The sequence below is a fragment of the Elephas maximus genome, chromosome 12, assembly GCF_024166365.1.
Source record: "Elephas maximus indicus isolate mEleMax1 chromosome 12, mEleMax1 primary haplotype, whole genome shotgun sequence".
Lineage (NCBI taxonomy): Eukaryota > Metazoa > Chordata > Mammalia > Proboscidea > Elephantidae > Elephas > Elephas maximus.
Window position 1 is genome coordinate 45,465,737 of NC_064830.1, and position 22,950 is coordinate 45,488,686.

At 44.1% G+C, this 22,950-nt stretch overlaps 1 protein-coding gene across 1 annotated transcript; it reads right to left on the bottom strand.

Moving 5' to 3' along the window:
- Positions 1-182: 182 nt before the first annotated feature.
- CGREF1 (cell growth regulator with EF-hand domain 1) lies at positions 183-20,174 on the bottom strand. Its single transcript, XM_049903723.1, has 6 exons — positions 19,919-20,174; positions 3,011-3,101; positions 1,883-1,948; positions 1,740-1,810; positions 1,494-1,618; positions 183-1,296 (listed from the first exon to the last, which is right to left on the bottom strand). The coding sequence occupies exons 1-6, from the start codon at positions 20,151-20,153 to the stop codon at positions 754-756; spliced, it is 1,131 nt and encodes a 376-aa protein (XP_049759680.1). The 5' UTR covers positions 20,154-20,174; the 3' UTR covers positions 183-753.
- Positions 20,175-22,950: the final 2,776 nt, after the last annotated feature.

The window sequence follows — 22,950 nt, forward strand, 5'->3', positions numbered from 1 at the left end:
GAGCATGGGGCTTTGGGGTCAGAAAGATCTGAATTCAAATATGCCACTTAATTAGGTGTATAGATAAGTTGCTTAACTCGATCAATGTCAGTTTCCTCATCTGTCATATGGAGCTAATAATTCTACCTGGCTCACAGAATTATTGTGAGGAAAGAATCACATAATACATAAAATGCCCAGCATGACACCTGGTACAAACTAATCTCTCAATAAATGATAGTTATTAATATACTGGGGTGGGGGGCACATACAGGGTGGTGGGAAGTCTGCCCTGAGGTACGGGAGGGCACTGGGAGGTGGGCATCAGGGGAGGAGGGAAGAGGAGAGTGTTGGCCCCAGGCATGGAATGAGCTGTCCTCATGGGACTGTCTGCAGCTGGCTGTGGCCTGGCCCCATGGACTTTGCTGGGTCTCAGCACTGCCAGCTTCCAGGAATACTAGGAAGACTGAATCCTGGCCCCTTCAAGAGACCTGTCCAGGCCCTACCCCCATGTGCCCCTGTGGGGTCTGTGGAGGCTGGGCCCTTGGATAGACGGCCCAGGGGGGCAAATTCATTCAGTTCTTTATTGGTAATCTGGGCCCTAAAAACTGTCCCCCAACTTAGGGTCTCCCTGAGCTGAACAGAAAGACCTGCTACCCTGCTGAGGCCAGGAAGGGGACACAGGGGCACCCTCATCCCACCACACCCTGCACCCTTTGCAGCTCGCGTTCTGGCCCTGAGACTTCTAAGGGTGCAAGCCTGAACTCTCAGGGTTTATATTTCATCATTCTCTAGCTGGATGCTATGGACCTCAAACTCCTGTGGGGTGTTCTTAGACTTCAGTGTTTCCCCTGCAAGCACTTCTTCCTCTGCAGTGTCCCTGGCCTCTGCCTGTCCCCCAGCCTCCCCTCCAGGACCTGGGCCTTCTGCTTCAGGCTCTGGCTGTCCCCCAGCCTCCCCTCCAGGACCTGGGGCTTCTCCTTCAGCCTCTGCATGTCCCTCCGCCTCCCCTCCAAGACCTGGGGCTTCTGCTTCAGCCTTCGCTGGTCCCTCAGTCTCTTGTACAGGCTCCAAGGACTCCCTTCTGGCCTCTACCTGTTCCCCAGCTTCTCTGAGACTCAGGGCTTCTGGCCCTTCTTGTTCTAATGGGCCTTTAGGTAACAGGGGCTGCCTTCCAGTAGCATGTGGCTCCTGGGGAGCAGAGTCAAAGGGCTCTTTGAGGGACTGTCCTGGGAAGTTGATGAATTCTGCAGGAGTCATGAGCCCATCCCCATTCATGTCCTGGGTCTCAAGCACCTTGTCCACCACCAGGATCACCTGTGGGAGCACATGGCTACAGCGACTCTGGATGTTCCCAGGAGCCCCCATCCAATGCCCCCACATTCCTGCCATGCAGGCTCCAAGTGTTGCTTTTACAGGGGACTCACCAAAAAAGCCGTGGTGAGAAAGACCAAGCACCAAGGAGCTGGTCTCCTCCAGGGAGAGGCCCCCCGCCCCCATCCAGCAGAGCTTACTGGGTTGGTGAGAGGAGAGTCAGCAGCTCCAGGGGCCAGAGCTGCTGTCAACATGGACAACAGCTCCAGGCCATCCAGCTGTCCACTCTGGTCATAGTCGTGGAGGGCAAAGAGGTAGAGGAGAACTGAGGAGGAGAAGCTGTGTTAGAAGAGGCGTCCAGGGGCAGGTGGAGAAGGTGGGCATCAACAGGCCAGCCATAGGTCAATCCCATTTCTGGTGCCTCGGCCCATAAGCCCAGCCCTCACCCTGCTCCCGGCTCATGTGCTCCGGCTCCTCTTCCATCCTCTCTAGTCCCTTCAGGTAGCTCTGCAGAAGACTGTCCGAAAGTGGAAAATCAGCCCAGGAAAGACCAGTCTGCAGCCCCAGGGCCCCAGTCCAGCCTACTCACCGGAGCTGCTCCTCGCCGGGCAGGAAGGGGTTGGGTAGGGCCTGCTGCACCACTTCAGGCTTGGGCCTGGAGGAGGGAGGGAAGGGCCAGCCTTGCAAACAGCCTCCCTGCAGGGCCCAGCATAGGCCTCCAACCCCAAACCCACAGCAGAGTTCTCTCCCCAGAGCCAAAGGGAATTGTTCCTCAAAATACTCAAAAATCTGGTGAGGAAGAGGCCTCTCTGGTCCTCTCAGAAGTAGAACCTTATGCCATCAGACTGTTTTTGTAGCTGCCCGACTTGGATTTCAAGCGAAAACCCAAAAATCTGCTTAGGTAGAGGCCAGTTGAGGCCCCATCTAGTAGACACTGGCTACAGACCCAAGAAAGCAGCCCAGTGGGTGGCGGGACACCTGAGATGATGGCAGCTCTTCTGCCTGGGTGCTGGGAGCTGAGGGACAGGTCTGGGCTGAGTCCAGTGGCCCTGCCCAGTTTTATATGAGACCCGATTAGCTTCATGACAAAAAAAAAAAAAAAAAAATTGACTTTTTTTTTTTTTTTTAAAGCAGAGAGCATATATGTTGGTTTTAGAGTTTTAATCTGCTCAGGATCTATGTGTCAGTCTTTAAGGCTCAAAGGTTTGTCCCCAGTTCTGGACAGAGGTACCTGTTTGCCCACGTCAGCCAGACCTGCTACCCTAGAGAGTTAGAGGGAGTGGTTGTAGCGATTGCTGCCACTGCTGCTAGCCCTTGCTGATGAGCCTGTCTCTGTCTCCACTTCTACCCAGCACACGCATTGCATAGTATTAATAACCAGAGCCTTGAGAGAGGTAATCAAATCAAATGGCGATGGTATGCCAGTGAGCTCCGTATCTCGGGAGTTCCCACTCTAAGGATATAAGAGGACTGCAGCCCTCCCCACCCAGCGCTTCTTTCCTATGCATCACACCTCATTGGCATTGAGCTCCCTGTTTCCAAATGAGTCCAGCAAACTTGTTCTGAGTGCCCACTTTGTGGAGGGCACTCTGACAGGCATGAGGCATGGGATACAGTGATCAGTGATGTTCACCCTAGTCTCCTGCCTCCTAGAGGGGCTCCACCCACCCCAGGTTTTCTGGAGACTTCTTGCACCCAGTCCTCATCTTCCCATTACCTTGTGGCTCCATCCTTGGGAGCAGCCTGACCCAGGGACAGCAGCAGCAGTGGCACCACTAACACTCTCATCAGCAAAGGTAGCATCCTTCCTGGAATGGGAACCAGGAGCAGAGTTAGGGGTCAGCAGGAAAGGGGGTGCCTGCCACAAGAATGGAGGATCAGTGGGTTAGACCGGAACGCCTTCCTCTTCATGCCTCCACCCTGCAGCCCAGAAGGGAGGACTCCTGCTCAAGGGAGGAGTCACCCATGGGCATCAGAGATCGCCCAGGTCGGTGGGCTCCACACTGCGTTTCAGCAGTGGGACTTTGCTCAAAACACAGCTTACTCCACATCCGGTATGTAAGGCCTCCCATGCCCTCATCCCCCTCACTCCCGCCAGCCCCTGAGGTGCTCTGAGAAGTGCAGCTTAAATCTGTTTGACCTGTTCAGTCCTCTCATTTCACAGATGAGGAAACCAGCTCAGAGAGCTTAAGAAAAAGGCCAGATTCGAAGACACAGGGAGTCAGAAAAAGGCTGAGTTAAACAGAGAGGCAGAGAGGGAAACGGGTTGTTTGTTTGTATATCCATCAAAGAACAAGTCAAAAGATGTGCAGACTCCTTGAAGTAGGCCTAAACTCAGGTACAGAGTGAAAATACAAGTCAGCATCAATCCATCAGTGGAATTGCTACTTATGAAATGCAGTTAGGAGAATAAGATCCCAATATGAAAGGAAAAAACAAAAATTTCTCCTTAAGCATACATTATGTAGGCCCATTGGCAAAAACAATGACTTGATTACATTAAAATGACAGTAAAATATAGAGAGGATCAAGCAAAAGCACATAGGTTCTTGGGTGGCGCAAGCGGTTTCACTGCTAACCTGAAGGTTGGCAGTTCAAACCCACCCAGAGGCACTGCAGGAGAAAGGCCTGGTGATCTGCTTCCATAAAGATTACAGCCAAGAAAACCCTATGGAGCAGTTGTACTCTGGGTCACCATGAGTTCAACTTGACAGCAACAGGCTTGGTTTGGTTTTAGGAGCAAAAGCACAGAACATAAACCTTTCTGATTAGTCTCAGGTGTGTGCATATATATTGAGTTTCTGAGGAAGCAGAAGCCCACCAAAGCTGAGGCCCAAGACTCCAAACACATCTCTAGGAAGAAAAATCATCAGATGCTTGATGGTTTAACACAGATTCTAGGAAGCCTCTGAAACCGTACCTATACTCCAGCTGTCACTGAGTTTCCCTGGGGAAAGTGTTCATAACTTTCAGTAAATTCTCAAGAGCTCTAAAGCCTTAATACAGTTCAGAATCACTAGAAGGGTGGACATCAGTTTCCTAGGAGATGAAGGATAGACCAGGTGAGCATGTGGCTAACGGGAAGATAGATGAGAATTACGGGCCTAGTGTATGTGGGAACCTGGCTGTAGGCTATGCCAGCAGAGTTGCCTCGAAGAAGCAACGAAACATGGAAGTTCACAAGAAGGTGAAACTTTAAGGGTCTTCATTTTCCAGTGGATATAGTGAGCATACACAGTGTATTGGTGTCCATGCTAATGTGGAGTACTTCTATTCCTGGCAATAGGCAGACTAGAAATTCTGGAGAAAGAAGTGCTCCTATTACAAAAGTGGGGCCCCGGTGGCTGCTAACCAAAAGGTTGGCAGTTCAAGTCCACTTTGGAAAGCTACTCCTTGGAAACCACATGGGACAGTTCTACTCTGTCCTATAGGGTCAGTATGAATTGGAATCGACTTGATGGCAATGGGTTTTTGTTTTTGTTTTGTTATTACAAAATGTGTAACAGTGCATGATAAATGGAATCCCCAGTGGCCAGATGGGTTGCTGAAGTCACAGCTGCCCTAAAGGTGTTCACCAAAATTGTCTGGCTTTAGCTGTGCCCGGAAAGAAGCCAAGGTCTTGGGCTCATCCAAGTAGGCAGCTGAAGCTGAGATCTCCATATAATTTGATATAATATGATATGTTATGGTAGAAATGTCCCACAAAAAGTAACTTAGAAAGATGAGTAAAAATAAGTGTTTTTTCAGATAGACTGAGTTGGCAAGAAAGTAAGAAGTTCTTAGTGTACAAACCCAAAAACCCATTGCAGTTGAGTCGATTCTGACTCATAGTGACCCTAGAGGACAGAGGAGAGCTTCCTCATAGGGTTTCCAAGGAGTGGCTGGTGGATTCAAACTGCAGACCTTTTGGTTAGCGGCTCTATCACTTAACCACTGCACCATCAGGGCTCCAAAGCATAGTGAAAATATTATCACTGGGAAAAATGTGAACTTGACGTCATCTTTTATCTTAAGAGTATCTGCCAAACCAGACGCAATTGATCTTGAGGTATCAGTTTGAGAGCTGTATGCAATACAGGAGACCAGAAATAAAGCCTAAAGTTATATAAATGAGAGTCAAAGATGGCCTGTGTATTGGCCCTCAGGTCGTTTATTTCTTCATAACAAGTCGGGGCTGTTAGCCCAAAAAGCCCACCAGCGCTAAATTCAAATTTTTACACATCCAGTTGCTTTAAAAATAGCCCAAATAAGCAGATTTGGGGCCATTTAGAACCTGCCTGCTTTGCATACGCTGCAAAACCACGCCCCAGACCTGCTATCCATGGAAAAGATAAACCCCATAGTTATAAAGATCCCAAGCTGCTGCCCCTAGGAGTTCTCTGACCCAGAGACTCCCCATTTTGCTGCTGAGGGACATCGGCAGAATACGTAATTCCCTTCTTTGCGTCCTTTCTCCTCTGGGAGTTACCTTGTCCCCTTCTGGTGCCCTGCCCTCCTTGCCTGCCCCACTTGCCTTTTGAGGGTCTCCTTCAGCAAGAAATGCCTCCACATGCATGCAACGTCTGTCAACTCATTGGCCCCAGTAAATGGCTTGTTTTGTAACACTGCCATATCATGGTATATCTTTGTCCTTGGGCAGCCCTGAAATACTTTGATTTCGCTACACCTGGGCCCACTCAAAGTGGGGAACCTAATAAGAGATTCCCTACATAAAGCTGGGATGCCAAGCAGCTATACCATCAATATAAGAACGAACAAAAAATAAATTTTCCATGAAGAAGGGCAGCAAAGAATCTTGCCTATCTTGACCTTGGTGCTGGATAGAAGGGAGAAAAAAAGTCTTCCCTGAGAATTTGTAACAAGCCAGCTTTAAAGAGTTGCCGAGACCTAAATTTATGCTACCTACATGATTAGGATCACCACGTGTCTGTCAGTTTGTCCATACTGTGGTGGCTTGCATATTGATGTGATATTGGAAGCTTTGCCACTGGTATTTCAAACCTTGCCGGACAGGCTTCAGTGGAGCTTCCAGACTAAGACAGACTGGGAAGAAGGGTCTGGCAGTCGACTTCCGAAAAAACTGGCTAGTGAAAACTTTATGAATAGCAGTGGAACATTGTCCGATATAGTGCTGGAAGATGAGCCCCTCAGGTTGGGAGGCATTCAAAATACGACTGAGGAAGAGCTGCCTCCTCAAAGTAGAGTTGACTTTAATGATGTGGATGGAAGCAAGCTTTTGGGACCTTCATTTACGGATGTGGCATGACTCAAAATGAGAAGAAACACCTGCAAACACCCATTAATAATTGGAATGTGGAATGTACACAATATGAATCTAGGAAAACTGGAAGTTATCAGAAATGAAATGGAATGCATAAATGCATATCCTAGGCATTAGAGAGCTGAAATGGACTGGTATTGGCCATTTTGAATCAGACAGTCACATGGTATGCTATGCCAGGAATGACAAGTTGAAGAGGAATGGCATCACATTCATGGTCAAAAAGAACATTTCAAGATCTATCCTGAAGTACAACGCTGTCAGTGGTAGGATAATATCCACACGCCTACAACGAAGATCAGTTAATACGGCTATTATTCAAATTTATGCACCAATCACTAATGCCAAATATGACGAAAATGAAGATTTTTACCAACTTCTGCAGTCTGAAATTGATCAAACATGCAATCAAGACACATTGATAATTACTGGCAATTGGAATGCAAAAGTTAGAAACAAAGAAGGATTGGTAGTTGGAAAATATGGCCTTGGTGATAGAAATGATGCCAGAGATAGCATGATAGAGTTTTGCAAGACCAATGACTTCTTCATTACAAATACCTTTTTCACCAAAATAAATGGTGACTTTTTTTATGGACCAGACCAGATGGCATACACAGGAATCAAATTGACTACATCCGTAGAAAGAGACAATGGAAAAGCCCAAAATCATCTGTCAGAACACAGCCAGGGGCCAGCTGTGGAACAGACCAGCAATTGCTCATATGCAAGTCCAAGTTGAAGTTGAAGAATATTAAAACAAGTCCACGAGAGCCAAAGTACAACCTTGAGTGTATCCCACTTGAATTTAGAGACCATCTCAAGAACAGATTTGATGTGTTGAACGCTAATGACCAAAGACCAGACAAGTTGTGGAACAACAAGGACATTATTCATGAAGAAAGCAAGAGGTCATTAAAAAGACAAGACAGAAGAGATCAAAATGGATGTTAGAAGACACTCTGGAACTTGCTCTTGAGCATCCAGTAGCTAAAGTGGAAGGAAGAAATGATAAAGTAAAAGAGCTGAACAGAAGATTTCAAAGGGCTACTTGAGAATATAAAGTATTGTAATGAAATATGCAAAGACCTGGAGATAGAAAAACAGAAGGGAAGAACACACTCAGCATTTCTCAAGTTGAAAGAACTGAAGAAAAAATTCAAACCTTGAGTTGCAATATTGAAGGATTCTACAGGGAAAATGTTAAATAATGCAGGAAGCATCAAAAGAAGATGGAAGGGAAACACAGTCACTATGTCAAAAAGATTGGTTGATGTTCAACCATTTCAGGAGGTAGCATGTGATGAAGGACTGATGGCGCTGAATGCAGAAACCCAAGCTGCACTGAAGGCATTGGCAAAAAACAAGGCTCCAGAAATTGATGGAATACCAGTTGAGATGTTTCAACAAACAGATGTAGCGTTGGAAGCACTCGCTCGTCTATGTCAAGAAATCTGGAAGACAGCTGCCTGGCCAACTGATTGAAAGAGATCCATATTTGTACTCATTTCAAAGAAAGGTATTCCAACAGAATGCAGAAATTATCGAACAATATCATTTATATCACATACAAGTAAAATTTTGCTGAAGATCATTCAAAAGTGGTTGCAGCAGTACATCGGCAGGGAACTGCCAGAAATTCAGGCCAGATTCAGAAGAGGATGTGGAACAAAGGATATCATTGCTGATGTCAGATGGATCATGGCTGAAAGCAGAGAATACCAGAAAGATGTTTACCTCTGTTTTATTGACTATGCAAAGGCATTCAACTGTGTGGATCATAACAAACTATGGATAATATTACAGAGAATGGGAATTCCAGAACGCTTAATTGTGCTTATGAGGGTCCTGTACATAGACCAAGAGGCAACCATTCAAATGGAACAAGGGGATACTGTGTGATTTAAAGTCCAGAAAGGTGTGTGTCAGCCTCGTATCCTTTCACCACACTTATTCATTCTTTATGCTGAGCAAATAATTTGAGAAGCTGGACTATATGAAGAAGAATGGGGCATCAGGATGTGGATGACACAACCTTCCTTGCTGAAAGCAAAGAGGACTTGATATACTCACTGACAAAGATCAAAGACCACAGCCTTCAGTATGGATTACACCTCAATATAAAGAAAACAAAAATCCTTACAACTGGACCAATAAGCAACATCATGATAAATGTAGAAAAGACTGAAGTTGTCAAGGATTTCATTTTACTTGGATCCACAATCAAAGCCCATGGAAGCAGCAGTCAAGAAATGAAACAATGCATTGCACTGGCAAATCTGCTGCAAAAGACCTTTTTTTGTTTTTGTTTTTTATAATTTTTATCGTGCTTTAAGTGAAAGTTTACAAATCAAGTCAGTCTCTCACACAAAAACCCATATACACCTTGCTACACACTCCCAATTACTCTCCCCCAATGAGACAGCCGGCTCTCTCCCTCCACTCTCTTTTTTCGTGTCCATTTCGCCAGCTTCTAACCCCCTCCACCCTCTCATCTCCCCTCCAGGCAGGAGATGCCAACATAGTCTCAAGTGTCCACCTGATCCAAGAAGCTCACTCCTCAGCAGCATCCCTCTCCAACTCATTGTCCAGTCCAATCCTTGTCTGAAGAGTTGGCTTCGGGAATGGTTCCTGTCCTGGGCCAACAGAAGGTCTGGGGGCCATGACCACCGGGGTCCTTCTAGTCTCAGTCAGACCATTAAGTCTGGTCTTTTGAGAATTTGGGGTCTGCATCCCACCGCTCTCCTGCTCCCTCAGGGGTTCTCTGTTGTGTTCCCTGTCAGGGCAGTCATCGGTTGTAGCCGGGCACCATCTAGTTCTTCTGGTCTCAGGATGATGTAGTCGCTGGTTCATGTGGCCCTTTCTGTCTCTTGGGCTCGTAATCGCCTTGTGTCCTTGGTGTTCTTTATTCTCCTTTGATTCAGGTGGGTTGAAACCAATTGATGCATCTTGGATGGCTGCTTGCTAGTGTTTAAGATCCCAGACGCCACTCTTCAAAGTGGGATGCAGAATGTTTTCTTAATAGATTTTACTATGCCAATTGACTTAGATGTCCCCTGAAACCATGGTCCCCAGACCTCTGCCCCTGCTATGCTGGCTTTCGAAGCATTCAGTTTATTCAGGAAACTTCTTTGCTTTTGGGTTAGTCCAGTTGTGCTGACCTCTCCTGTATTGTGTGCTGTCTTTCCCTTCACCTAAAGTAGTTCTTATCTACTATCTAATTAGTGAATGCCCCTCTCCCACCCTCCCTCCCTCCCTCCTCTGGTAACCACAAAAGACTGTTTTCTTCTTAGTTTAAACTATTTCTCAAGTTCTTATGATAGTGGTCTTATACAATTTTTGTCCTTTTGCAACTGACTGATTTCACTCAGCATAACGCCTTCCAGGTTCCTCCATGTTATGAAAAGTTCCTCAGATTCATCACTGTTCTTTATCGATGCGTAGTAGTCCATTGTGTGAATATACCAAAATTTATTTATCCATTCATCCATTGATGGGCACCTTGGTTGCTTCCATCTTTTTCCTATTGTAAACAGTGCTGCAATAAACGTGGGTGTGCATATATCTGTTTGTGGAAAGGCTCTTATTTCTCTAGGATATATTCCAAGGAGTGGGATTGCTGGATCATATGGTAGTTCTATTTCTAGCTTTTTAAGGAAGCACCAAATCGATTTCCAAAGCGATTGTACCATTTGACATTCCCACCAGCAGTGTATAGGTATTCCAATCTCTCCACAGCCTCTCCAACATTTATTATTTTGTGTTTTTTGGATTAATGCCAGCTTTGTTGGAGTGAGGTGAAATCTCATTGTAGTTTTGATCTGCATTTCTCTAATGGCTAATGATCGTGAACATTTCCTCATGTATCTGTTAACTACCTGAATGTCTTCTTTAGTGTAGTGTCTGTTCATATCTTTTGCCCATTTTTAAATTGGGTTATTTGTCTTTTTGTAGTTGAGTTTTTGCAGTATCATGTAGATTTTAGAGATCAGGCGCTGATAGGAAATGTCATAGCTAAAAACTTTTTCCCAGTCTGTAGGTAGTCTTTTTACTCTTTTGGTGAAGTCTTTGGATGAGCATAAGTGTTTGATTTTTAGGAGCTCCCAGTTATCTAGTTTTTATTCTACGTTCTTTATAATGTTTTCTGTACTGTTTATGCCATGTATTAGGGCTCCTAACATTGTCCCTATTTTTCCTTCCATGATCTTTATCATTTTAGATTTTATATTTAGGTCTTTGATCCATTTTGAGTTAGTTTTTGTGCATGGAGTGAGGTGTGGGTCTTGTTTCATTTTTTTGCAGATGGATATCCAGTTATGCCAGCACCATTTGTTAAAAAGACTGTCTTTTTCCCATTTAACTATTTTGGAGCCTTTGTCAAAAATCAACTGCTCATATGTGGATGGATTTATGTCTGGATTCTCAATTCTGTTCCATTGGTCCATGTATCTGTTGTACCAGTACCAGCCTGTTTTGACTACTGTGGCTGTATAATAGGTTCTAAAATCAGGTAAGGTAAGGCCTCCCACTTTGTTCTTCTTTTTCAGTAATGCCTTATTTATCCGGGGCCTCTTTCCCTTCCATATGAAGTTGGTGATTTGTTTCTCCATCTCATTAAAGAATGTCGTTGGGATTTGGATCGGAATTGCATTAAATGTATAGATTGCTTTTGGTAGACTAGACATTTTTATAATGTTAAGTCTTCCTATCCACGAGTAAGGTATGTTTTTCCACTTATGTAAGTCTCTTTTGGTTTCTTGCAGAAGTGTACTGTAGTTTTCTTTGTACAAGTCTTTTACATATCTGATAATATTTATTCCTGAGTGTTTTATCTTCTTGGGGGCTACTGTAAATGACATTGATTTGGTGATTTGCTCTTCGATGTTCTTTTTGTGGGTGTAGAGGAATCCAACTGATTTTTGTATGTTTATCTTGTATCCCAATACTCTGCTGAACTCTTCTACTAGTTTCAGTAGTTTTCTAAAGGATTCCTTACAGTTTGCAAAAGACCTTTTAAAGTGTTAAAAAGCAAGATGTCATAGTCTGAGGACTAAAGTGCACCTGACCCAAGCCATGGTGTTTTCAATTGCCTCATATGCATGGGGAAGCTGGACAATGAATAAGGAAGACCGAAGAAGAATTGATGCCTTTAAATTATGGTGTTGGTGAAGAATATTGAGTATACCATGGACTTCCAGAAGAATGTACAAATCTGTCCTGGAAGAAGTACAGCCAGAATGCTCCTTAGAAGCAAGCAAGGATGATGAGACTTCATCTCAGATACTTTGGACTTGTTGTCAGGAGGGACCAGTCTCTGGAGAAGGACATCAAGCTTGGTAAAGCAGAGGGTTGGCACAAAAGAGGAAGACCCTCAATGAGATGGACTGACGCAGTGGCAGCAACAATGGACTGAAACATAGCAACAATTGTGAAGGTGGTGCAGGACCAGGCAGTGTTCTTTCTGTTGCACATAGGGTTGCTATGAGTCGGAACTTAATGGACAGCACCTAACAACAACATATGGTTTGGAAAACCTAAAACAGATAACATGTTTTAAAGTAGTCCCTGGTTGATAGTGCCCCAAGTTGACTGACAGAGGAAAGCATACCTCTTCCCTGGAGGAAAACAACTTTAATCCAGGCCTCAAAGAATTTCCATAGATATAGTTCCAAGGAACATGAACTCAAAGCAAAAAAGTCATAAACAAACAAGGAAAAAAGGCACGGTGACTAACAGCCACCGTAATAATAGTGGGCAGAATCAGGCTTGAAAAAACTAAAGATATTAGAATATCATACACAGAATATAAAGTAAGTATGTCATAGTTTCTTAGTGCTGCTATAACAGAAATACAAGTGAGTGGCTTTAACAAACAGAAATTTATTTTCTCACAGTTTAGGGGGCAAGAAATCTGAATTCAGGGCACCAGCTCTAGGGGAATGCTCTCTCTCTGTTGGTTCTGGGGGAAACCCTCGTCCAGCTTCTCTAGCCCCGACATTCCTTGGTTTCTTCTCAATCTCCACAGTCATCTCTCTTTCCCCTGTTTGTGCTTCCTTGTCTCTGCCTAATCTGCCCTTTTTATAACTCAGAGATGATTAGGTTTAAGATACACCCTACACTGATATAGCCTCATTAAAGTAATAAAAAAAAAACCCATCCCCAAACAGGATTATATCCACAGATACTGGGGTTAGGATTCCAACACATATTTTGGGGTGACAGAATTCAATCCATAACAAAGTATACTTAATATGTTTTAAGAAATTACAGGGAACCTTGAAAATATGAGAAAGAAATGGGCATAAAAATGTCCAAATAGATTTGAAGAACCAAAAATAACTTTTAGAAATTAAAAGATTGATTTAAAAAAAATGGAATGGATGGGTTAAATAGATTAGACACAGTCAATGTGAGAATTAATGAACTGGGAAATAGATCTGAATAAATTATCCAGAATGCAGTCCATTGAGCTACAAAGATAAAAAGTTTAAAAAAAAAAGGTTAAGCAACATGGAAGATGAAGTAGACAGTAGAGAAAATTCGGTAGCAGCAGCATTCAAAGAACAGCTGAGATTTCCAGTATGTTGTAAACCATTGATATTTAGATCCAGGAGGCCCAACAATCCCAGGCAGATTAGGTAAACAGAAACTCACACCTAGACCTATTCTGAATTATAGAACACCAAGAAAAAAGAGAAGATACTAAAGCAGCCAGGAAGAAAAATCACCTAAAAGCAAGAGTATACTGACAGCCGATTTCTCAACTGCAGTAGTGATGTCAGATGAGAATTAGTATTTGAATGTGTTGAGAGAGGAGGAAATATTGCCATTTTAGAATTCTATTATCAGCAAAATTGTCTTTCAAGAATGAGGTTTTAGATAGACAACAGAGTTTAACACCAATATTCCTTTACTAAAGTAACTTCTAAGGGATATATTTCAGACAAAAGGAAATGATCCCAGAAGGAAGGTTTGAAGTGCAAGAAAAAGATGCACAAAGATATCAGTAAATATGTGGATAGATCTAAACAGACTATTAGAAAATATTGGACAACAATGACATGTAAGATGAGGATAGCTGTTTAGGAAGAGAGTAGACTTATTAACTTTGTTTAATATGCATGTTAAAAATTTGAAGGTAACCACTAAAAAAAAATAAATGGAATGTATAATTTCACACTGGTAAAGATAAAAAAGAAATGAATGGAATTTTAAGAGGCCAACACAAAGGAAGACAGAAAAAGAGAAAAAAAGAAAAAAAAAAGGAACCAAGAAGAAAACACATAGAAAGCATAAAATCAGATGGTAGCAATAAATTTAAGTATATCAATAATTATAATAAATATAAACTGTATAAACTCATTAGTTAAGAAAGAGATTATCAAAAGGGATACAAAGCATAACGTAGCTATATGCAATTTTCAAGAGATTAATCTAATTAATAAATACAGATACAGAAAGATTGAAACTAAAAGAATGGAAGACAAATACACAAGGCAATAGTAGATAAAAGAAAGTTGATATAGCTATATTGACATCAGACAAAATAGACTTTAGGGTGAAAAGCATTGCAGATAAAAGGGTGTTATTAAAAAATGATGAAAAGTTAATCCCCCAGAAAGATATAATATTCTAAACTTGTATACACCTAATAACATAGCCTCAAAATATCTAAAGCAAAGATGTCATAACTACAATGAGAAAAAGACAATTTGCTATTCAGTGGGAGAATTTGACGTACCTTACTCGGTGTCTGAAAGATTAAGCAGATCAAAAATTAGTAAGAATGTAGAAGATTTGAATAAGACATTTAATAGGCTTGTGATAACAAGCATTTTTAGAATCCTGCTTCAGTCACTTAGCAAATACATATTTTTCTCAAGCACATGTGGGATATTTATAAAAACTGACAAGTAGTAAGCCATAGAGTATAGAATCAGTCTCATGCTATGTTAAATGACCAAAATGCAATTACATTAGACATCAATAGCAAAAATGTTATTTAAAAAATCTCTTATGTTTGGAAATTATAAAACACACTTATTAACTTATGGATCAAAGAATAAAATCATAATGGAAAATTTTGAATACTTAGAATTGGTGATGTTGAGAAAATATACATTAAAACAAGATGTATAACTAAAGCAGTATCAGAGGAAAAATCTATAAACTTAAAGGCTTACATTAGAAGGCTAAAAATTAATGAGTCAAACTTCCAATATAAGAAGATTAAAAAAAATAAATGTAAAGAAATTAGAATAAATGAAATAATAATAAAAAGGTAAAAAATTGAAAACACAGTAGAGAGGAGCAATGAAGCCAAACAATGGTTGTTTCTTTAAAAAGACTAACAAAACAGACAAAATTCTGAAAATTTTTATTAAGAACAAAGAGAAAAGGCACAAATAAATAATATTAGGAATGAAAATGGGGACATACTATAAAAATAGTAGAGATTTGAAAACTTTAAGGATATGCCCAACTTTCTAGAAAAACTTAATAGCAAACTGACTTAAGAAGAAATAGCAAGCTTTAATAGTCCTATAAAGCATTAAAGAAATCGAATCAGCAGCCCCATTTCCCCCTCCCTGCTACCCCTAGTAACCACTGATAATCTTCGGTTTCTATATATTTGTTCATTTAATGTAAGTGAGATCATATAGTATTCGTCCTTTTACAACTGAGTTATTTTGCTCAGCATGATGTTTTCAAGGTTCATCCACGTTGTGGCAGCAATTAGGTTTTAAGGTGGTTTGTTAGCGGCCATAGCAACGGAAACACCAACCCTATCAAGGCTGGCTTCATGGACCTTGCTCTCAGAAGGACCCTGCACTTGGAGTAATGCTCTAGTGACATTCTCTTGACATTCTCAATGATTTTTGCATTTGGCCTTGCAATTTGTGTACCTGGTCCTGAACCCTGCCCCACATGAATCACTATCACTCTCCTTCTGTAGGTCCTATGTATCTCTCACATTCAGCATTTATAGGAGGCAGAGAACAGAGCTTTGGAACCAGCCAGACCTAAGTTCAAATTCCAGTCCCAGCACTGATTATCCCTGTGACCTTGGGCAAGTTAGTTATCTCCAAGAAACTTCAGTTACCTTATCTGCATAATAAAGATAATAATAATAATATTTACCTTACAGGGTTACAGTGAATAAGTGGTTAGTGAATTACTTCTTGTACAACTAATACATTAGCTTCTCTCTGTTGTCCCTGCCTCTGGTACGTTTTCCATTTAAAGCACGCACCCTCCATGCCCACATCAGGTCAATCCCCCTTTGCTAGAACTCATCTGCTCCAAAACCTTCAATGGCTCCCTATTTCTAATACAGTCCAGCGTCCTCACTAAGGCCTTACAATCAGATACCAAGTTACCGTTTTAGAGTCACCTTCCAGTGCTCCATTATACTAAAATTTTGCTTTAAACAGAGTGGTTGCTGCAGTTTCCTAAGATACTTTTCACTTTCACTTTTCAGTGCTTTTGCCCAAGCTGTTCTACCCTTAACCTAAAATATTATGGGCCATCCTGACAATCTTAGCATTCTAGTTGTTGTTGTGTGCCACCGAGTCAATTCAGACTCATAGCGACCCTAGATGACAGAGTAGAACTGCCCCATAGGGTTTTCTAGGCTGGAATCCTGGTGGCGCGGTGGTTAAAGCACTCGGCTGCTAACCAAAAGGTTGGTGGTTCAAACCTACTAGCCACTCCAAGGGAAAAAGATGTGGCAGTCTGCTTCCATGAAGATTTACAGCCTTGGAAAGCCTGTGGGGCAGTTGTGAGTTGGAATTGATTTGACGGCCATGCGTTTGGTTTGGTTTGGAATCTTTACAGAAGCAGATTGTCCCATCTTTTCTCCCACGGAGTAAACACTTAATCATTGTGTCCACGCCAAAAACGAAATTGCCTGTGGACTTTTAATGCCATTTAAGTAATATATTCTCTTAAGTAATGCCTCCAACTGCAACATTTTTAGTCCAGGTAACCGACCTCCATTGTTTAAAGAATGTCAGGTGAAGGCACCAGCCACTCTTCTGACGTTGGTATGATGTGACTTGTTCACACTTACACATTTCTAATCATTTACAAAAAGCTTTCCGAGCAACAGAAATAAAGCAGATATTGAATGAAGAAAACCAGTTGCCGTCAAGTTGATTTCAACTCATGGCAACTCCACGTATGTCAGAATAGAACTGTGCTCCATAGCCTTTTCAAAGGCTGTTTTTTTCGGAAGTAGATCTCCAGGCCTTTCTTCCGAGGTGTCCCTGGATGGACTCGAGCCTCCAGTCTTTTGGTTAGCAGTCAAGTGTGTTAACCATTTGCACCATCCAGGGACTCCTATTTATTGAGCCTGTCAAATAAAAATGTTCCTGAATAGTTCCTGTAACTACAATGGACATAAACATAATTTACCCTAATGACCACTTGAAAGCCACCACCACTAATAATTTAAACTAATATAATTTAATAAAATTATTCAGGCCACACTGCGGTGCAATGAAAGCTTTTCTATGGCCTTTTTCACCATGATCTCGTAACTCTCTGCGGTGTCATAGATTTTTTTGTGTGGCCTTTCTTGCCCTGGTCTTGTAACTCCCACTCAGGTGATTGGGTGGGACTGTGTAGATATGCTAATTGTAGCCCACCAAAAGGATTGGTCAGTTTTGCTATCCTGCTAGGCTTGAGGTGAGCCAAAGAGAAAAATCCCACCACCACCAAGGAAGAACAGCCAGGAGCCAGCACGTCCTTTGGACCCGAGGTACGTGCACTGAAAAGCTCCTGGAAGCAGAGAAGGAGACACAGAGAGCGAGCTGTAATCCTGAAGACGGTGAGAAGTGGTGGCAGGAAAGGCCCGGCAGCAGAGACATGGCAGTAGGAGACAGCACAGTGGGCTTCCTGGCCCATGGAGTGGAAAAGCCAAGTGCTTTGGGCAGAGGCACGGCTGGGAAGAGGCTCTCCTGGTGGAAGAATTGTATCCTTGAGTGTTCCTGAGCCTGAATTATAACCTGTTATTTCCCTAATAAACCCCGTAATCGTGAGTATGGTCTGTGAGTTCTATGTGGCCATTGCAATGGATTATGGAACCCAGCAGAGAAGTAGAGAGTGCTGTGGGAGGGATGGTTGGTGTCAGAATTGGAAAAGATGGCAGAGAGAGGAAGCATGTCTGACCTCCTCCTCACAGGAGTCAGCCTGGGCTGTTGATCTTGATTCTCCTTCCCCCTTGCCAAGTTAGAGGAGGTCAGATGCTGCCCCAACGTTGTTTTTACACTCTCACCCAAGTGATTGGGTGGGAGTATACAAATAAGGTAATTGTGGCCCACCAAGGGGATTGAATAGCTTGCTAATAAAGCAGATAAAGTTCATGGCACCCATGTGGGGGTGGGGACCATGCAAATAAGGTCTATGGAACCCTAACCAAGGGATTGATCCATTTTGCCAACCCACTAGGCTTAAAATGAGCCATGCCAGAGACAGGAAAGAGAGGATCTCACCATCACCAAGAAAGGTGAGCCAGGACTGGAGCGCATCTTTTGGACCCAAGATCCCTGCTTTGAGAAGCTCCTGGAACCAGGAGATGAAAGAGAAAGAGCTGTAACACAGAAGATGGCAAGAAGCAGTGGCAGAGAAACAGTGGCAGCAGAATCAGGAGACCAGGCAGGAGAAGGCCTGGCCCCTGGAATGAGAAAGCTGAGTGCCTTTGGGCAGGAGCCTTGCTGGCAGAGTAGGTTGCTTCTGGGCACTTGGTAGAGCTAGGTTTGCCAACCCACGGAGCTAGAGCTGAGCACCTTTGGGGCGAGGCTTACTGGCAGAGTGGGGTGCCTTGGCACATTTATTGGCAGAGCTAAAAGAGCTTTGGTAACACTTGCCCAAGCAGGGCAGAGGCCAAAGGCCAGAGAGAGGCATGCCTGCAGGCACAGCTGAGAAGAGGCTGTCCTGATAGAAGAACTGTATCCTCATCATTCCTGAACCTGAATTGTAACCTGTTTACCTCCTTAATAAACCTTATTGATCTGTGAGTTCTGCGTGCCATTGTAATGAATTATCGAACTCAGCAGAGCAGTAGGGAGTGCTGTGGAAGGGACGGTTGGTGTCAGAATTGGTAAAGATGGACAGAGGAGGCATGTCTGATCTTCACCTCATAGGAATCAGCCTTGGGCTGTTGACCTTGATTCTCCTTCTCCTCCTGAAGTTAGAAGAGGTCAGATGCTGCCCCCACACCATTTTTACACACACATACACACCCACTCATATGTTCACAATGACCCTTGCCTAGGATTTCTTCAGGTCTTCGCACCAGCGCTGGGGAGGAATGGCTCAGCCTTAGGGTTAAACCTCTGATCAGATCCTGCTGACTGTGTGACCTGGGCAGATGTTGTCACCTCTCTAAGCCCTGGGATCTTCATTTTAAAATGAGGATAGCACTATCGACATCATAGGGCTTTGGGAAGATGCAGTTAGATATTGTGGGCCAAGTGGCTGGCGGCTAGCAGATGTTCCCTGAGTATTTCAGAGACTGTGGGGTGTTGCAGGGACCCTAAGGCTATCTTGTGTAGCTTCCCACCTGGTGCAAAATTTCTCCCACAGCATCCCTGTTAGATGGCCAGTCAGCCTCTGGCTTGAATCTTTCCAGGACAGGAGACCAGTGGCCCTTTTGTTCCTTTTCTGGCTGAGCCTGTTAGAAGTTTTTATTCTGAACTGAATCCTCTCTTAATTTACCCCTCTGGTGCCCCTGTGCCTTACAGGCCACCCTGGACAAGAGAGGTGGCAGTACCTATATAGGCAACAGAGTCTCACACCTGTGTGCTGTTTCTGCCTGGCCACTTCTAGCAGGGTGACTACCTGGGCCAGCGACTTCCCCCTCCCTAACCCTCCATTTCTTCATCTGTCAAATGACCCCTCTCAGAGGGCCGGTGGAGCAACAACCTATATTGGGGCATTGTGAAATCCCATCATCAAACCAAGGGATGGCAGGATTCGCTTTCCAGCCCCTTCCTCCACCTGCTTTCAGGAATAAACTCTTCCCAAGTAGTGCCCAGAGCCCGAAGCCACCGCTCAAGCCGCGACCAAGCCGGAGGCCACCGCTCCAGCCGCGTCCAAGATGCAGAGGAACTGCGCTTTTTAGAATCCGGACTCAGAGGCCAGGAGGCCGCTCACCCCTGGTGACCGCCGCCCCATCGCCCCTGGTTGTGATGGGCTCGGGGTCCCCGGAGGTCCCCAGTCCTCACAGCCCTGTACACGCCCACTCCACTGCACCGCACTTCCCCTGCTGGTGATGATGGGTTTGGGGTCCCCAGGCCCCCAGGCCTGTGCCCGCCCGCCCGGAGGGAGGCTTGGACCCACCTGCTGCGGCGACGCCGCGGAGCTGGGGGTCTGGCTTCGTGGTCGCCCGAGGCTGCTGCGCCACCAGCCGCACCTCGGCTCCCCGCCGCCGGGCCCTCCCCCGGGCTGCTCCACGTGGCCGCTCCACGTCGCCCTCCCGGCTGGAGCCGCCGCCCTGGCCCGTGCAGAGTCCCCAGCGCCAGCGGCCGCTGGTAGGGCCGCCACTCCGCCCCGCCCGAACCCAGGCGCTTGGCATTTCTCTCTCGGAGATGGCCTCCCTGAGGTCAGGGCTGGACGATGGGGAGGAAGAGGAGGCGGTGTGTGTGTGTCTCTCTCTCTCTCCCTCTCTCTCTCTCTCTCTCTCTGTGTGTGTCTATGTGTGAGAGACACAGAGAGACAGATGGTGAGGCTGGTGCCTATGAGAAGCAGGTTTAACTGGTGATGCTGTGGGTGCCACTGGCTCTGCCTCTGGCACCAAGGTGTTTGTCACAAGATGGAATGCAACTTAATGTGATTGTGACTGGTGTACGTGGCTGTGTGTAAGAGGAACTTGTGACACAGAAGGGGGTGTGCTGAGTGACTGTATATCCAGGGTGATGGTATGGGCTTGAGAGGGTGTGGCTAATATGGGTCTGATTGTGCAGCTGTGCGACAGTAAGGCTCTTAGTGGCATGTGTGTCAGGGGTGTCTGGGTGAACTCTTTCTGAGTCATTTGTGGTGCTCAAGTGGTGCTGAGCCCTGACTACTGGTTTCCAGTGTAGGTGTCCCTGCATAGCTGAAATGTGCACATCACTCAGTGCCTCCATTGAGAACAGATATGTGTGTGTGTGTGGGGGGGGATCTGGAGAGAGTACCATCTTTTTTTTTTTTTTTTAATATTTTAGGTGAATGTTTACAGAGCAAATTAGTTCCCCAATTCAACAAATTGTACATACACAAAGTGTTCCATGACACTGGTTGCAGTTTTTACACTGTGTCAACACTCTCCCCATTTCTGCCTTGGGTTCCTGGTTCCTTTTCATCTGGTTTCCTACCCCTTGCTGCCTTCTTATCTTTTCTTTTGGGCAAATGTTGTCCTTGTGGTCTCTTAATAATTGTTTGTTCTACGGAGTGTGTTCTTTTTGGGTGTTACTGTTTATTTTATAGACCTGGCTATTGCTTGGCTAGAAGGTGGTTTCTGGGAAAGAATCATCTTAAGGGTGGTGGTGGCAGCCATTTGCCAGCACAGGGTGTTGCTGTGCATGGCTGTAGCTGCTTTGTGGTCAAAATGGTGTGTCACCTACTTTTGTCACAGTGGCCAGTCCCTCCACCTGGACTCAGGAGCACATCCTCACCCATTGGCCCAGGGACTTAGTTCTTTGAATGACCTCTTTCCAGAATTTTCAACTTCTCTCTCTCTACCAGTTTCTTCCCCTCAGCATCCATCACAGTGACAAACCCACTCTCATCTCACCACTGTCCTCCTTCCTGTCATAGACACTGCTGACCACTGTCTCCTCAGAATATTGTATCCATTGGTTTTGGTAACATCATTCCACCCTGTCTGGTCACTTCTTCTCTGTCTCTTTCATGTGTGAGTTCCCCAGGACTTTTCTCCCTACTCTCCATCTGCTCACGTGCTCTATCACTATCTAAATATCTAAATGCTGCTGTCAACCAAACCTCTAACTTCAGTCTCTAAGCCCCAGATCACTTCAGGTATCGAATTTCCTACCAGCACCCCAACTTTTACATGTCTGAGTCTGAATGCATATCTTTCCCCTTAAACCTTCCCCTGTCCTTCCTTCAGGTTTCCCTATCTCAGAGAAGCTGCCATCCATCCCTGCATCTGAGCAGTCACAAACCTGAGGGTCATCCATGATTCCTCCTTCTCCCTTCACCTCCAGCCTACTACCAAGTCCTATTGATTCTGCCTCCTATATATTTTAAAAATTATTTTCTTTTTTTCTAAATTTTATTTATTTCATTGTTGTTGAGCATATTCACAGCAAAAATACACCAGTTCAACCATGTCTACGTATACAATTTAGTGACATTGATCACATTCTTCAAGTTGTGCAACAATTCTCATCCTTCTTTGCTGAGTTGTTCCTCCCCTATTATCAAAACTCTCTGCTCCCTAAGGTTCCTATCTAAGCTTTTGAGTTCTTGTTGTCAGTTTGATCCCATATAGATAGTTCTTAAAAGAGCATAATGCTCAAGGCAGACTTTTTTTTTTTTTTACTAGTTAAGGTAAACTATTGTTCGGTTTCAAGATGACTTCAGGGCATATTTTTAGTTTAATGGTTAAAGTTTATCTTAGGGAAATAGTTTCAGGGGTTCATCCACCCTCCATGGCTCTGGACAGTCTGGAGTTCATAGGAATTTGAAATTCTGTTCTGCATTTTTTCCCCCTTTTGATCAGGATTCTTCTATGGAATCTTTTATCAAAATGTTCAGAAATGGTAGCAGGGCACCATCCAGTTCTTCTGTTCTCATGGGAAAGGAGGCAGTTGTTCATGGAGACAATTAACCACACATTCCATATCCTCCTCCTATTCCTGGCTGTCCTTCTTCCTCTGTTGCTCCAGGTGAATAGAGACCAATTGTTGTGCCTTGACTGGCCACTTGCAAGCGTTTAAGACCACTACTCAATGAACTACGAGGTAGAACAGAAGCATGAACACGTTATTCGGCCAGTTAACTGGGACGTCGCATGAAACCATGACCAGAAACATCCAAACCAAGGAACCAAATCCCATGAGGTGTTTGGTTGCACATAAGCAGCCTCAGCAGCTACTTTAACTTTTTGTCTTTGTTGTAAATATATCTACCACACAACTTTTGCCAGTTCAATTTTTTTGCAGGTGTGCAACTTATTGACAGCAATTATGATAATCAGCTGTGCAACCTTACCCTTAATCAATGTGATTTCTTCATCACTGTTAACCCTGTTTTCCCCTCCTTCTGACCCCTGGTGACCACTAATAAACAAATAAACTTTGATCTCTCTGTATTTGTCTTTTCTTGAGGCCATACAATATTTGTCCTTATTGGCTTATTTTGCTCAGCAT

Bases quoted from the DNA above. Each gene is read 5' to 3' on its own strand.
- CGREF1 (XM_049903723.1), bottom strand. From the start codon at position 20,153: ATGCCAAGCGCCTGGGTTCGGGCGGGGCGGAGTGGCGGCCCTACCAGC. The intron at 1,949-3,010 runs GTAATGGGAAGA...TCCCTCCTCCAG, and splicing joins CCCAAGGATGGAGCCACAAG to GCCCAAGCCTGAAGTGGTGC. The intron at 1,811-1,882 runs GTGAGTAGGCTG...ACTTTCGGACAG, and splicing joins CCCGGCGAGGAGCAGCTCCG to TCTTCTGCAGAGCTACCTGA.